We start from the raw sequence: 16993 nt of genomic DNA on the forward strand, positions 1-16993 counted from the left end.
TAGCCGAATATAGAGTGCTCATATTGAAGGGCCGCTAGCGAGCGTCCGCTTTGGAGTTCCGTGGCGATGACGAAGATCGCATCATCATCATCATCAGCCTGACTACGTCCACTGCAGGACAAAGGCCTCTCCCATGTTCCGCCAGTTAACCCGGTCCTGTGCTTGCTGCTGCCAATTTATACCCACAAATTTCTTAATCTCATCTACCCACCTAACCTTCTGTCTCCCCCTAACCCGCTTCCCTTCTCTGGGAATCCAGTCAGTTACTCTTAATGACCAGCGGTTATCCTGTCTACGCGCTACATGCCCTGCCCATGTCCATTTCTTCTTCTTGATTTCAACTATGATATCCTTAACCCCCGTTTGTTCCCTAATCCACTCTGCTCTCTTCTTGTCTCTTAAGGTTACACCTACCATTTTTCTTTCCATAGCTCGCTGCGTCGTCCTCAATTTAAGCTGAACCCTCTTTGTAATTCTCCAGGTTTCTGCTCCGTAGCTAAGTACCGGCCAGATACAGCTGTTATATACCTTCCTCTTGAGGGATAGTGGCAATCTACCTGTCATAATTTGAGAGTGCTTGCCGAATGTGCTCCACCCCATTCTTATTCTTCTAGTTACTTCAATCTCGTGGTTCGGCTCTGCGGTTATTACCTGCCCTAAGTAGACATAGTCTTTTACAACTTCAATTGCACTATTACCTATCTCGAAGCGCTGCTCCATGCCGAGGTTGTTGTACATTACTTTCGTTTTCTGCAGATTAATTTGAAGACCCACCTTTCTGCTCTCCTTGTCTAACTCCGTAATCATGAGTTGCAATTCGTCCCCCGAGTTACTCAGCAATGCAATGTCATCGGCGAAGCGCAGGTTACTAAGGTATTCTCCATTGACTCTTATCCCTAACTGTTCCCATTCTAGGCTTCTGAAAACCTCCTGTAAGCACGCGGTAAATAGCATTGGGGAAATTGTGTCCCCCTGCCTTACACCCTTCTTGATTGGTATTCTGTTGCTTTCTTTATGAAGCACTATGGTAGCAGTTGATCCCCTGTAGATTTCTTCCAGAATGTTTATATATACTTCATCCACGCCCTGATTCCGCAGTGTTTGCATGACGGCTGATATTTCTACTGAATCAAACGCCTTCTCGTAATCTATGAAGGCTATGTATAGGGGTTGGTTATACTCTGAGCATTTCTCTATTACCTGATTGATAGTATGAATGTGGTCAATTGTTGAGTAGCCTGTTCGAAATCCTGCTTGTTCCTTTGGTTGATTGAATTCTAATGTTTTCTTTACTCTGTTAGTAATTACCTTTGTAAATAGCTTGTATACTACAGAGAGCAAGCTGATCGGCCTGTAATTCTTCAAGTCCTTGTCATCTCCTTTCTTATGCATTAAGATGATGTTAGCGTTCTTCCAAGACTCTGGTACTCTTCCCGTCAGGAGACACCTCGTAAACAGGTTGGCTAGTTTTTCTAACACAATCTGTCCTCCATCTTTCAGCAGATCTGATGTTACCTGATCCTCACCAGCAGCTTTGCCCCTTTGCATGCCCTCCAAAGCTTTTCTGACTTCTTCTATCATTACTGGTGGGGTGTAATCGGGGTTACTGCTAGTTCTTATAGTATTAAGGTCGTGGTTGTCTCGGCTACTGTACAGATCTCTGTAAAACTCCTCCGCTATTTTAACTATCCTATCCATATTGGTAGTTATTTTGCCTTCTTTGTCCCTTAGTGCATACATCCGACTTTTGCCTATCCCAAGTTTCCTCTTTAATGCTTTGACACTTCCTCCGTTTTTCAAAGCGTGTTCAATTCTCTCCATGTTATACCTTCTTACATCGCATACCTTACGTCTATTAATCAACTTCGAAAGCTCTGCCAGTTCTATTTTGTCTGTTGTACTTGACACTTTCATGATTTGACGCTTCTTAATTAGGTTCTTCGTTTCCTGTGAAAGCTTGCCAGTGTCCTGTCTAACTACCCTGCCTCCAACTTCCACTGCACACTCCGTAATGATACTCGTCAGATTATCATTCATTGTATCTACGCTAAGGTTGGTTTCCTCACTAAGAGCCGAGTACCTGTTCCGCAGCGACACTCTGAATTCCTGTACTTTCCCTCTCAGTGCTAGCTGATTGATTGGCTTCTTGCGTATCAGTTTCTGTCGTTCCTTCTTCAAGTCTAGGCGAATTCGAGACACTACCATTCTATGGTCACTGCATCGTACCTTGCCAATCACTTCCACATCCTGCACGATTCCAGGTTGTGCACTCATTATAAAGTCTATTTCGTTCTTATTTTCGCCATTAGGGCTCCTCCATGTCCACTTGCGGTTTTCTCGTTTTCGGTAGAAGGTATTCAAAATCCGTAAATTATCGCGTTCGGCGAATTCTACTAGTAGCTCTCCTCTGGCGTTTCTAGTACCGATGCCATATTCTCCTACTGCCTGGTCTCCAGCCTGCTTCTTCCCTACCTTTGCATTAAAGTCGCCCATCACTATAGTATACTGTGTTTTTACCTTACTCATTGCCGATTCCACGTCTTCATAGAAGCTTTCAACTGAAGCGTCATCATGGCTGGATGTAGGCGCGTAAGCCTGTACTACCTTCATCTTGTATCTTTTATTCAGTTTAATTACGATACCTACCACCCTTTAATTAATGCTATAGTATTCCTCTATGTTGCCAGCTATGTTTCTGTGAATTAGGAACCCCACTCCCAGTTCTCTTCTGTCTGCCAAGCCCCTGTAGCAAAGGACGTGCCCATTCTGTAGCACCATATAGGCCTCATCTGTCCTCCTAACCTCACTGAGCCCTATTATATCCCATTTAACACCCTCTAGCTCCTCGAATAGTACAGCTAGACTTCCCTCACTAGATAAGGTTCTAGCATTCAACGTTGCCAAGTTCAGGTTCCAATGGCGGCCTGTCCGGATCCAGAGATTCTTAGCACCCTTTGCTGCGTTGCAGATCTGACCGCCGCCGTGGTCAGTTGCTTCGCAGCCGCTGGGGACTCAGGGCCGTGAGTTATTTGACGTAAGCATGTGGGAGGTAGTGGCCAGATACTGCACCAGGGTGGCCAATGCTTTTGAGGCCGCACCCCAGGCCTCTTAATGCAGTTCCATCAACACGCGGATTTTTTAATCCGGTTGGGAACTGCGCGGTACCGGGATTTGAACCACGGACCTCTTGCATGCGAGGCGGATGCTCTAACCACTACGCCATCGCTGCAGCCGGATTTTTTTTTAATCCGGTTGTTTTTTTTTTAATCCGGTTGGACGAAGATCGCACACTCAACCAAATATTCTAACAAACATGCTGCGAGCAGTGGATGAAGACCTTGCACGGGCGACCATTCGATCGGTAAGATATAAACGTCAGAGATAATACAAGTATACCACAACGGCTGGATAAACAACGGTGATCAATTGACAATGTTCATGATGAATTGGATCAGGTAAGAAACGTTCTATGAAAAGTAAGTAGAGCAGTCAGTGCGCGAGACCATATACCTATTCGTGCTGTGGGAAAACCACGCTTCGGAGTTTAAAGGCACCAAATGAAGGAGACGCAAACGCCAGCATCCATGGTAAAAGAGCGTGTTCTATTTCGGCTGGTCTCTTCCTCTTCCTCGTCGTTCTCCGTCTCTTGGTGCGCGCGCTATTCGCGCGGGAGGTTCAAACAATTTCCAACATCCTCCGCGCCCGAAAGTTCAATCGCCCAGCTCCAACGGGCATAAAAGTTGTACTGGCCTCGTAACTTCCGTACCTCCTGCCAAGACAATCTTGCAGGCTCTAACGTGATTATCACTTGATAAGTACACGTCAGTAACTCTACCAACTTTCCAAAAAGTTATGGGCACCTTGTCTTCCTTAATGACGACTACATCGTTAACCTTAAGCTGGTTGCAAGGCTGTACTCGCCTAATGTGTGCACTCCTCAAGCACAAGAGGTAGTCTTTATACCAACGCTTCCAAAAATCAGCCACTATTTGCTGCCTGTACTTCCAATGCTTTAAAGTATCGGAGCGAGTTCCCGACGTTTCAGCAGTATTAGCACTAGGCAGTGTAGTAGACTTCCTACCGGTTAGAAAGTGCGAAGGTGTAAGTACAGCTGGATCGGTAGCGTCAGCGGAGAGGTACGTTAATGGCCTAGAATTCACTACATTTTCTACTTCGGCAAGAATGGTCACAAGCTGCTCGAAATCAAAGCAACCTTTCCCTAGAATTTTCCGTAGGCAGCTTTTAACAGTGCGAATCATCCTCTCCCAAAATCCACCCCACCAAGGACTACGTTCTGCAATGAATTTCCAGGTAATGTGGTTATTAGAGCAAAAGTCCTGTACTTGGAAGTCTCTCAAAGCTCTGTACATCACTTTTAAGTCGCGACTGGCAGCATGAAAAGCTAGAGCATTGTCGGAATAAATAACACTAGGCAAGCCGCGTCGCGACACAAACCGACGGAAAGCCATTAAAAATGACCCCGCCGTCATATCGGAGCACAACTCCAAATGGATCGCCCGAACGACGGCACACGTAAAATAAACGATATAGGCCTTCACGGGACTGGTTCCTTTCACAAAAACGGGACCAGCAAAGTCAACACCCACAACTTGAAAAGGGTGTGATCTCTTAACCCTGTCGGTCGGCAGTGGTGCGGTAGGGGCTGTTGCAGGTTGGAGCTTGAATCTAGCACACACTTTGCACCTAGAGAGCACTTTTTTCACACACTGGCGGCCCTTAATCACCCAAAAACACTCGCGTAGCTCTGAAAGGGTATCGTTTACACCACTGTGCAGCAGGCGCCGGTGCGTGCGGTCGATGATGAGGTATGTGCAGCGGTGGTCAGCTGGTAGTAGAATCGGGCACCTCACGTATTCTGATGTTTTTACGTTGTCAAGCCGGGTCTTGATTCTTAAAATCCCATCATTGTCCAGGAATGGATGCAGATTACGAATTCGGGATGCCTTAGCTAATGGTTGGTTTTTTAACAATGAGGCGAGTTCTATACTAAAGGCTTCCGCTTGTGCATGCTTCATCCATGTAAACTCGCCTTCTTTTATCTCAGGGGCAGTGAGTGGGCCCATCAGACGACGACTGGTGTGCACTCGACAATTGTGAATAAATCTTCGAATCCAAGCTGTGATTCTAACAACTCGTATCCAGCTGCTGTATTTGTCGAGCTCGAAAAGTGGCTCTGCTTGCGAGCATTGACAAGCCAAAACTGTTGTGTCTTCGTCGTTTGATCTACATAGTTCATCCGTTGACTCATGAGGACCAGCTTCACTTGCCGGCCACGTTTCTTGGGTACCAGATAGCCAGTCAGGCCCATGCCACCATAAATCGCTAGTACAAAGGTGATGCGCTGATATCCCTCTTGTAACTAAGTCGGCTGGGTTTGTCTTTCCAGAGCAATGTCTCCAGCGACTTGGGTCTGTGAGCCCTTGGATCTCAATTACCCTGTTACAAACGAAGGGCTTCCACTTGGTGGCTGTAGACTTGATCCAACTCAAGCAAACTTGGGAGTCGGTCCAGCAGAAGTATTCTATATTTGTGTGTGGCAAAGTATCCACAAGTAGCTTAAGAAGTCGAGCTCCAAGAACCGCAGCGACGAGTTCCAGGCGTGGTAAAGTGAGACCCTTGATTGGAGCGACCCGAGACTTAGCGAGCAGCTGCTGGAGTCGAACCGCTCCGGTACTGTCTTCCACTCGTATGTATGCCACTACTCCGTAGGCACACGGGCTAGCGTCCGTGAATATATGCAGCTGGTGAGTGCTTTTATCAGGGCTGCTGTTGTCTAGTTGATACCTCTTGGTTCTAAAGTCTTTGAGGTCTTGAAGTTCGACAGTCCACTTGTCCCACTCGATCTTCAATGTCTCGGGGAGAACGCTTTCCCAATCGAGTCCTTGCATCCATATCTTCTGAAAAAGTATTTTAACTCGAATGGTGAACGGTGCTAGCAGTCCCAAGGGGTCGAAAATTCGTGATGAAGCCTGAAGCACAGTTCGCTTGGTACAAAGTCCCGCTTTTAAGACTTTCGTCACAGAGTCAATTTTCACCGAAATGGTGTCGTCGGTGTAGTTCCAGGATAGCCCAAGAACCTTAGATTGTGTGACCTGCTCAGCTGACGTCTCTCCTGCTTGCTTGAGCTTCTCTCTTAACAGGTCGCAGTTTGTTGACCACTTCTGCATTTTCATTCCGGCCAGCTTCATTATGGCCTTCGTCTCTTCGTAGAGTTGTAGCGCTTCTTTTGTCGTTGAAGCTCCGAAAACTAGGTCATCGACGTAGAAGCTTGCCTTCAGTTTTGCGGCCGTTACTTGGTAAATTTGTTCAACGTGATCGAAATGGTATTTCAACGTTGCAGATAATAGGAAAGGGCTTGCGGAGGTGCCGAATGGAACTCTGGTCATTCGCATTTCTTGTATTTTTGGCAGTGGTCTGCCTGACATTGGTAGCCCTTCAAACCACAAGAAACGAAGAGCATCTCTGTCTTCTTCTCGAATGCTGATTTGTAGAAACGCCTTCTGCACGTCTGCTGTAATTCCGATGGCGAAAAGGCGAAACCGGATCAAAACCTTGAAAAGGTCAGCATTCAGATTAGGACCTTTTTCGAGTTGTTCGTTGAGAGAACAAGCTCCTGATGCATGCGATGATGCGTCGAAGACTACGCGAAGTCTCGTCGTCGTAGATGTTTCGCGGATTACCTCTCGATGCGGCATGTAGTATAGGTGCTGTGTACAATAAGGGGCATCTTCAACTTTTTCAGCATGACCGTCCACCTCATACTGCCTGATAGCCTTATCGTAGGCTCTCATGGCTTCGTCGTTTGGTGACAGCCGCTTGACGAGTCCATGGAGCCTCGAAAGGGCTACTTTGCGATTGTCGGCCATGTCGACGAGAGGTGATTTCCATGGCAACGCAACTTCATAGCGTCCTTTCCGAAGCCTGGTAGTGTTGTTGAATTCTTCCAAAATATCTGCGTTGCACTGAGACGTCGGCGTGTCGGCAATTCCGATAGCATCGAGGTCCCAAAATCTTTGTAATGGGAAGGCGATCTGGTCGTCTTCGTGGGAACCTGTTCGAAGAACACATACTTGGGTGCTTGCTTTGTTACTCGTGCTTCCACCACCAGATAAGGGGCCTTGGAGAGTCCAGCCCATCTTTGTGTTAATGGCGAGTAAGGCAGGGTTTTCTTCATCCCACCTCACTTCACTCGTGTTGGGCATCAACTTCCAAAGCTGGTCCGATCCAATGAGGACACTCACACCTGGCTCACAATCTACACTCGGGTAAACGACTGCGTCAGCCAGATGTTTCCCCTCCGCTGCGATGGCTTGAAGAAGACGACTCTGCCTTGGTGCTTCAATCATCTCCTCGCAAATAAAGGGCACCACTATGGCCTCAATGTCAATGGTTAGGTCGTCGTGCTGACTGCGGAGCGTGATCTTGACCATTTTGAATCGTCGGGTTGGGTCGCTCGCTCTACCAAACGCACTGATGGCGAGTTCGGTCTCGGCAACAGCAGGTAGACTTAGCTTGGAAGCGACGCTCTCAGTGACGAACGTTCGCTGGCTTCCGTTGTCGAGAACACCGCGTATATAGCAACAATGAGATGAAGTCGTTACCCAAGCTCGAAAAGTCTGGAGAAGAACATCATTGATGAGTCGGGGAACTGAAGCTCTCTGAGTGGAAACTTGCACCGTAGCATTCGGTTTCTTCTGAGCATTAGTCACTGATGGTGTTTCAGAACTACTAGCATTGCACATCGAGGAGGCGTGTCTGCGCTTGCATGCTTGGCAGTGCACTCTCCGCCGGCAATTGCGGACCAGATGTCCTTTTGACGTGCACCGGAAGCATCGACCGTCTGTTACAAGTTTGTTGCGCTTCTCGGCCAGAGTCATGTCACTCGTGCAGTCCTCTGTCTTGTGATCGGTAGCAGCGCAGAAAAAACAGGACGAGGGGGAAGATAGTGTCTTGTTTTGAAGAACGGATGCTGTAGGAGTCGCGGACTGCTTCTTGAATGATCTATTTAATACAGGTACGCTGTTGTTCGATGTCGTTGGCAAATTGTTCACTAAAGAACTCTTTTCTCGACATTCAACTTCGATGCGGAGAAATTTCATCAGCTGCTCAAGTTCCTGATCAGATGAAGCCTGGCTCGTTTCCGTCGTGTTCTCCATACTTTCTTTTTTGAAGTATTCTACGACAATGTCAGCTGGTATGACTTTGAGCAGAACTTCATTCAGCATAGCCGCGTAGGATGACTCCGTGATTCCAAGACTACGCAGTCCCCTCCTGTTTAGTTGAACTGTGTCGAAAAGCTTGCGCAGAGCAGTGACATCACTCGCTAATTTCACTGGTTTGAGCGTGCGCAAATTTCCTAAGTACTTCTGCTCAATGACTTTCTTGTTTCCAAACCGACGTTTCAAAATTTCCAGCGCGTCATCGTAACAAGAATCTGTCACCTGAATACCGGCGACGGCCTGAGCTGCAGGTCCATCTAGAAGTGAGGCCAAGTAGTGAAACCGGTCTGTGTTGGACAGCCTTGGGTTCTCGTGCACGGAGTGCAGGAACATATCCCAAAAGGGTTGCCACTTGATCACGTTTCCATCGAAACGAAGAAGCTCCAGCTTGGGAAGTCGTGCGCCGAACTCACGTTGTGGAAGTCGTTCATGCTCGCTCGGTGCACCCTCACAGGTCCTTGTGCCCATGGCTGGAGTTGTAGACGACGCCGGCGTAGCAGAAGTCTTCAGAACTTCAATGTGGTGCTCGAGCAACGCCAGAGTACTGTTAGCGGCGTCATCGTATTGCATGACCACCTCATAGTCGTCTGCCGCCAGGTCGTCAGTGATCAGGGTTTCAACCTCGTTGTTCAAGGCTTTAAGTTCCACGTTGCTGGCGCGTAGGCGGCCGTGCAGCATTCGAAGTCCAGAAAGCTCGAACTCATTGGACTGGAGCACCTGGTTGACCTCGTTGATGATTCTCGTGTTCATCGATCGCCGCGAGGCCCGCTTGCTCTTCGCTCGCTTCATGTCGGTCTAGCTCGCAGCGCAGCTCACCCACACCAGGAATGAAAGGCTCGGGTCGTTGTAGGCTTGATTCCCGGGTCGTCGGCACCAAAATCGATGTGGGAAAACCACGCTTCGGAGTTTAAAGGCACCAAATGAAGGAGACGCAAACGCCAGCATCCATGGTAAAAGAGCGTGTTCTATTTCGGCTGGTCTCTTCCTCTTCCTCGTCGTTCTCCGTCTCTTGGTGCGCGCGCTATTCGCGCGGGAGGTTCAAACAATTTCCAACACGTGCGATTTGCGAATCCTTTTAGAAGCATGGCCTACTCGTTGTCGGTTATGGTCATTTCAGCCGAGAAAGCGGCAAACTCTCGCCACATGTCGGTATTCTCACCACGAACATATCCTTGGTAATTTATTGACTTGACCTTGTAGCTACTCATGTGCGCAGTCTTCTAAACTTGAAGAATTTCGCCGAAAGTCTAGTTCTCGCCGCAACAACGGCCCGTTCTCGAGAGGTTCACAACCGCGCATGGCTCACAAAAGAAATGTTCTGCAGTGCTTCATTTCACCATGCACAATGGGATTCGTATCACAAGCCTACAATACCATAGTATGGGCTTGAATCAAGTAATTGTATACACGTAAAAGCACAAGAGATACTCAGAAACGGGTAAACTAAAGCCCATCCATCACGTCTACTGCCATTCTTTCAAGTAGCGCCATTCATTGCTGTGCCATTCCTCACCGGATAAAAACAAATCACCTAGTGATGGAATTGCATTAAGAGGCCTGGGGTACGGCCTCACCGGTGCCAACCACCCGAAACGCACTCCCTCACCAGAGGAGTGGCCTCCGTGGTCGGCCGCTACATCCCACATAAATGCGTCATTTGATTCTCGGCCCTCAGTCCCCAGTGGTTGTAAAGCAACTGACCACGGCGGCGGTGACATCTGTGACGCAGCAGAGGGTGCTAAGAATTTCTGGGTTCGGAAAAGCTGCCTTTGAAGCCTGAGCTTGCAAACGTTTATCGCAAATCTAGCTTTGCTATTCGATGAGCTAGAGGGTGGTAAACGGTATGTAATAGAGCTAACTCAGGTTAGGAGTACATTTGAGGAGTACAGTGCTAAAGATTAGGCATGCTCTTTGCAATTGTGGCTTGGCTGACAGAAGAGAAGTGGGGGTCGGTTTCTTCATCCACAGAAATATAGCTGGTAACATAGAAGTATATGGAAGCGTTAATGAAAGGGGCGTGGTATTGTAATGACACTGAATAAGAAATATAAAATTTACCCGTGTCAACATTCGGACGAAAACGACGATATAGAATCTAACGGACACTAGGTAGTGGGCCTCTGAATATACTCGAAAACAAAGCAGACGATCTTGCGGCTCAGCTGCTGTTAAAGTACAGCAGTACTTCCCTACTAACTATCTTGGCCCTTCTAGAATTGTCATTCAAGAAGGGCCATTTGTGCTGGTTATATAAACCACGCTTTGTATAGACGATGTTGAACTTTTCATCTGGTCATTTTAAGACGGTAAAATCCGGTATCACGTGCGCGGGGCTGCGTGCTTTTGTCCAAAAAAGCTGCAAACATTCTCTGAAAAAACGTTTCCAGAGCCATTTAGAAAAACTGCAGAAGGCCAGATACTCAGAAATAGAAATCGTGAGAACTTGTCATAACCTGGACAAGTGGGTTAAGTGTTTGCTGCCGTTAGCATAGGAAACTATCAGGTGTTGGTGAGGCTCGTAGCTCATGTTCAGAAAAACAAAGATAGATACGTTAGAAGGGAGTCAGGTGTTGTGTACAAGTAGCCGTTGTATTGCGGTTGCGTAAATGTTGGTCAAACTGGACGATGTGTAAATATTAGATTAAGGAAACATTTGGCATCGATGAGGGCTGTGGGCGGTTTGCACCTGCCATCGCACTGCAGAGATTGTTGTTGTAAGCTGGTGGTGAGGGAAGAAGAAATTTCGTTCCGCCATGAGCATCAGAACAAAAGGAAGACAATTGAGGCCTTCTTGATTGACAGAGAAAGTGAAGAATGCATAAACCATCCGCCCGTTGCCCTTAGCGAAAAGGAACTGCAATTTCCAACGTGCCAAATATCTTTGGATGCTTCATAAGTACGTTGTTTGTTAGTAACGCTGGCTGTGTAGATCGAATTTTATTTTGATTTTTGACGCACATGGGTGTTTCACGTGTCCTGAAAAAGTGCTATCACGTGAATCTCTCTGCTCTACAAGAGTAGTTTCTCGGTGAAATTGGGCTAACCTGTGTGTATATTCGTGCTTTCCTTTATTAAATCTTTAGTTGAGAGTGAGCGCTCTTGTTGTCTAATACTTCGTGTGCATCCTTCTTGCACTGTGAGTTATCGAAAATGCTTATTTGAATTTATGAGAATTTGTAAACTCGAGGAGACATTGGCAACTTTGGTTATCGACAAGTTAACAGCCATTTTAGCCACGAACGGAATACCAATGAAAGCCTGCACGGACAACAGCCCTCAGTTTGCAAATCGTCAATTTACTATGTTCTAGAAAAATTTGCTACGTTCCAAAAATATAACTTCAAGCCCCGCTTTCCACGTTTCAACGGGCTAGCAGAAAAGGGTACCTCATTATGAAATGGCTGCTTAAGAAAACTGTGGCCACACATGAATACTTTTGTGTTGGTTTACTCGGTTACCACTCTGCTCTCTTGCAGAATGGCCGGTAGAACTTTTGCAGGACAGGCCTCTAAGAAATAGACTCTCCGACTTCAGCCTGGCACTCAAGCTTCCTGTAAAAAAGCGCCAGCAAAGGTTGTCTGGACGAGCGCTTGGACGACAAATAGAGAAAGACAGGGTTTGCGTCAAGGCCAGGCTTGGTTGAAATAGGTTAACGTATTTGGGAATCATCTTCATTAGAAGCGCCAAATTAAGCTACACAGGAACAGCTTAAAAGAAGTCACGAGACAAGCGCATTTCTTCAACTAAGCGTTTGTTTCGAAGAATGTTTGCATATCCAAATAAACAGTTGAAGCTAAGTGCCTGTCTGTGCCTTCTTTCCGTCGTTCCTATGTAGCTTAGATTTGCGCTTCCTACGAAGATGAATCTGTACCAGATAGTGAGATCCACACGTTTATCATGTATTGGGGATTGTAGCCCTGAGGTCCTACAACGTCGCAAGAGGAGAGGGAAGAAGGCTGTGGTGTAACCACCAAGGGTTTTGTGGGTGACGTCAAAGGCATTTTCGTATTCTAGTGACAGTGATGTCGAAGAAGATGGCGCAGAAGGGCTTACAAATGAGAGCCTACCTCACGTGTCTTCACCACCACCTAGAAGATCTCGGCGAATAAGTGCTGTGCAAGTTTAGCATACGGCCACAACTTTGCACAAATAGTTCAGTGGTGTGTTCCCATATACTACTGTTGACTTTGCATTTTTCCTATCTTATTGCATTTTTTCTTGCTTGGCAAGAAGAACAAGAAATATTGGAGATTTGTTATGCTGTGTATCACACATGGCGTGCACTCAGGTTGCTACCGACTAATAGCGACCCGACATATGCAGCGACTACAAAGTTGCGGGACAGTGATGTTCCTGTTGCATCGCTGACCGTTCAATCTTACATCAGTTTACCTACGACTCATACAGACTTCCGAGCACGTATGCTGGCACTATGGTCCTCAATTCGCGAAACCAATGTTGATTTTCCCTTCGGCTATTCAAAGCGCCAAGTCTGACCCATAAGTAGACCTAATCAGATGAGGGGGACACTGAGGTGAATCTTCGCCTCCCCCCTCCCACACTTTGAAGGGGAACCTTACGCATGCCTGTATATTGCTTGTCTTTGTCCTGCGTCGTTTATTTATACTCAAGGCTTTACCAACTGGCAAATCTAGCTTCCTGTTAGAATGAGCAATAACTGTGATAGTCAATTTCTGCTAGGTGCTCTCAAGCTTCGGACAAGCTCATCACGTTGAATATTTGAATTATACATACCTGACCAATCCGCTGCCATTCCATGCCAATATTAGGTTGTTTTTCCAATACCGTGTACACCAACGGGACAGGAGATATGTCTCCTTGTGTTGCTTCTGGAAGTGTCCACGTTACACGAAAATGGTTTCCTACTGGCTCCAGCCGGGGTGGTTTATGGAATTTCCCTTGTGTCAATGATGTTGCTGCATATTGCATAGAGGTAATAAATTCTGAGTTATTGGTTACCACTTATATCCCATTATATGTTACTTTGGTGCATGTTACAACGCAAAGCTCAGCACTGTTTGGCCATCATCTGCAAACTGTAAAACATCTAAGCAGTTAAAAAAACCTGTTTGAAATTATTGTTGTAAGAATTATTTTTTTCTTGAATGCAAACAGTGAGACACAAGAAAACAATATTGTTAGCGTAGTAAGAGAAGCTAAAACTCAACAAATCACAATACCGTTCACAAAAACTTACATTTACAGACGTTTATATCGGACGTGGCAAGAATACAACAAACATCACCGCGTAATCACGGGGTGAATCGTAATAAGTTAGGCGATGCTTCAGAACAAATCATCACTAGACATTGAAACTCTTCCGTGAAATTCGCCCCACAATGAAAACGAAAACACTCCGATTGCACAATAACAGCAAACGATGGATGGATGGATAGATGAATGTCACTGTACCCTTTAGATCGGGCCGTGGCTAGCGCTACCAAGCCGTAATACTTATTGAACCAAAAACTAGATTGAATTTTTTTCCCTTTAAATAGTGAGGTTGAGCATTTCTACTTTGCAGTGAAAGGTTTAAATTTTCACTCGTGCCTTGGCTTCAGCCACCAATAAGATAACCTCCTTTTACTTAATTCTACCCGCTTAAAGTCTATTTAAGAGTACTGAACGCTGGGCGAGTTGGTAAATCATCACTACAAAACTGCGCGAAAAATCGACAAGAAACAGAGAAGGCACACACACAAGCGCAGACTAGCAACTGACAGTTTATTGAAAGAAACACTTATATACCTAAAGAAAAAATATGACGTGAAAGATTAGAAGTTGGCAGTGAGATAATCAATCTCTAGTTGGTGCAAAGTCACCGAAGGCCTCGCAACACACGTGTCGCCATACTTGTGTATATAAAAAGCCTCCGCAACTTCTCTCGCTGTCCTATCCCTGTGCCGTGACAACACCCTTGTTTCGTGAAATAAAGGGGAACACTTGCAATCCCTGCAATGTAGGCACAGATTCGACGAAGGGTGGGCCTTCAGCGATGCCCTGTGATCCATTAGTCGGTTGTTCAAACATCTTCCAGTTTGCCCAATATAGCACCTACCACATGATAAGGGGATAAGATACACCGCACCAATTCCGCACTCTACAAACGTTTCCCGGTGTTTGACCACACAAACATACCACTTTTTTTCTTTTCCTTCAGCTTTCCTATCCACCATTGCGCACACTCGGCCCAACTTATTCCTGGACGAAAAAACGACATTAACACCAAATCTATGTCCCACCTTTTTCATGCGGTGGGAGAAGGCATGAAGATAAGGAATGCACGTGTAAGGCAAACGTTTATCTATGCCCGCTCTGTCATTACCTTCCCGTTTTAGTTTCTTCAACAATCTTTCACTTAGAAGACCCAGCCTTCCTTCTGGGAAGTTCGATAACCTAAGCCTAGTAAGCTGGTCATGAAAAGCCTCCGACATCTGATGCGGGCACGATTTGCACAAAGCAGATTCGAGACACGAAGTGGCGACACCATTCTTGACCAGCTTTGAGTTACAGGAATGAAAATCAAGAATGGGCTTAATCGACCTCGGCGAATACCGCCAGCACGTGTGCTCCTGCCCAATCCTAATTTTCAAATCAAGAAACTGAATGCAGCCATCTTTCGGGACCTCAAAGGTAAATAGGACCCCTCGGTCCTATGTCATAGGACCCCCCGGTCCTATGTCAGTGTTTAGCATAGATGTAGAGGACCTTTTTTACTCGTTGGAGCATGAAACCTTGATGAAAAGTGTGAGAGACTGCATACAGGACCACAACGACGCCCTACAGTTCCAAAATGAGTGCGGAGTTTCTGTTGCGTCCTTCTTGGAACTGTTGTCGATGTATCTTCGCTCGACTTTGGTAGAATGGAAAGGTGGTGTGTATAGGCAGAAATCGGGTGTGTGCATAGGTTCCCGTGTTGCCCCTAAACTGAGTGAGGTATACTTGGGGAGGATAGATCGAGACCTTGAGGGAGGCTTAGAAAGTTTAGCGCTTAAGACAATGAGATACGTTGATGATTATCTGGTGTTTGTTGAAATGGACAACTGTGTCAGGTCCAGGGTCAATGTGCTGAAAATGTTTAATGAGAAAGGACGGGGTTTGAAATTTACCTTTGAGGTCCCGAAAGATGGCTGCATTCAGTTTCTTGATTTGAAAATTAGGATTGGGCAGGAGCACACGTGCTGGCGGTATTCGCCGAGGTCGATTAAGCCCATTCTTGATTTTCATTCCTGTAACTCAAAGCTGGTCAAGAATGGTGTCGCCACTTCGTGTCTCGAATCTGCTTTGTGCAAATCGTGCCCGCATCAGATGTCGGAGGCTTTTCATGACCAGCTTACTAGGCTTAGGTTATCGAACTTCCCAGAAGGAAGGCTGGGTCTTCTAAGTGAAAGATTGTTGAAGAAACTAAAACGGGAAGGTAATGACAGAGCGGGCATAGATAAACGTTTGCCTTACACGTGCATTCCTTATCTTCATGCCTTCTCCCACCGCATGAAAAAGGTGGGACATAGATTTGGTGTTAATGTCGTTTTTTCGTCCAGGAATAAGTTGGGCCGAGTGTGCGCAATGGTGGATAGGAAAGCTGAAGGAAAAGAAAAAAAGTGGTATGTTTGTGTGGTCAAACACCGGGAAACGTTTGTAGAGTGCGGAATTGGTGCGGTGTATCTTATCCCCTTATCATGTGGTAGGTGCTATATTGGGCAAACTGGAAGATGTTTGAACAACCGACTAATGGATCACAGGGCATCGCTGAAGGCCCACCCTTCGTCGAATCTGTGCCTACATTGCAGGGATTGCAAGTGTTCCCCTTTATTTCACGAAACAAGGGTGTTGTCACGGCACAGGGATAGGACAGCGAGAGAAGTTGCGGAGGCTTTTTATATACACAAGTATGGCGACACGTGTGTTGCGAGGCCTTCGGTGACTTTGCACCAACTAGAGATTGATTATCTCACTGCCAACTTCTAATCTTTCACGTCATATTTTTTCTTTAGGTATATAAGTGTTTCTTTCAATAAACTGTCAGTTGCTAGTCTGCGCTTGTGTGTGTGCCTTCTCTGTTTCTTGTCGATTTTTCGCGCAGTTTTGTAGTAGTGTTAAAGTCTATTTTGCCCTCTCTGTCTCTAAACCCCAGTGCTTTGAAAAACTCTGCACCACCATCCTTAACTATAGGGTGAAGTCCTTTACAGACCATTATCAAGTGTTCGGCAGTTTTTTTTTCCTCTCCACACGCACTGAATTCCGTGTCTACCACTTCGTATTTTGCCTGATATGTCTTGGTTCACAATACTCCCGTCCTGGCCTCATACAGTAGAGAACTACCCCGAGTATTATCATAGATCTTTTCCTTGGCAATTTCCTGCTTAAAAATTCGATAGATCACTAGTGTGGATTTTTTATTCATGTCAATTCTCGACATATCAGTCTCACCTTCTTTCAGCTTCTTAACCGATAATTTTTTGGTTTGGCCCCTGCTGTTTTCTAAGTATTTACCAGTCGATTTTCTGGTTCGCTTCCTTCATTTTGTATCGACATTCTACATGTACAAGTAGCTGAATACCTGCCTAGCCCAACGCTCCTCCCCCATTTCTCTCAACCACTTCTCAAATTTTATCTTGCTGCAAGCTTCCCTGTCCTCAAATGATGTCCATCCCATATCACCGTGATTTTGTGTATTCCCGTGAGCTCCTGAACCAAGCCTACCCTTTCCACGTTGCCTAATTTCTAATCTT

General features: G+C 46.1%; 1 protein-coding gene across 1 annotated transcript in view; it reads right to left on the minus strand.

Annotated features, from left to right (window-relative positions):
* LOC142765206 (uncharacterized) overlaps window positions 1-16993 on the minus strand; it is a 1282698-nt gene that overhangs the window by 672534 nt on the left and 593171 nt on the right. Inside the window, exon 5 of the mRNA XM_075865840.1 lies at window positions 12996-13177. Coding sequence (XP_075721955.1) covers window positions 12996-13177 — 182 coding nt within the window. The remainder of the gene's footprint in view (window positions 1-12995; window positions 13178-16993) is intronic.

This window comes from Rhipicephalus microplus, chromosome 6 (assembly GCF_043290135.1).
Source record: "Rhipicephalus microplus isolate Deutch F79 chromosome 6, USDA_Rmic, whole genome shotgun sequence".
Classification (NCBI taxonomy): Eukaryota; Metazoa; Arthropoda; class Arachnida; order Ixodida; family Ixodidae; genus Rhipicephalus; species Rhipicephalus microplus.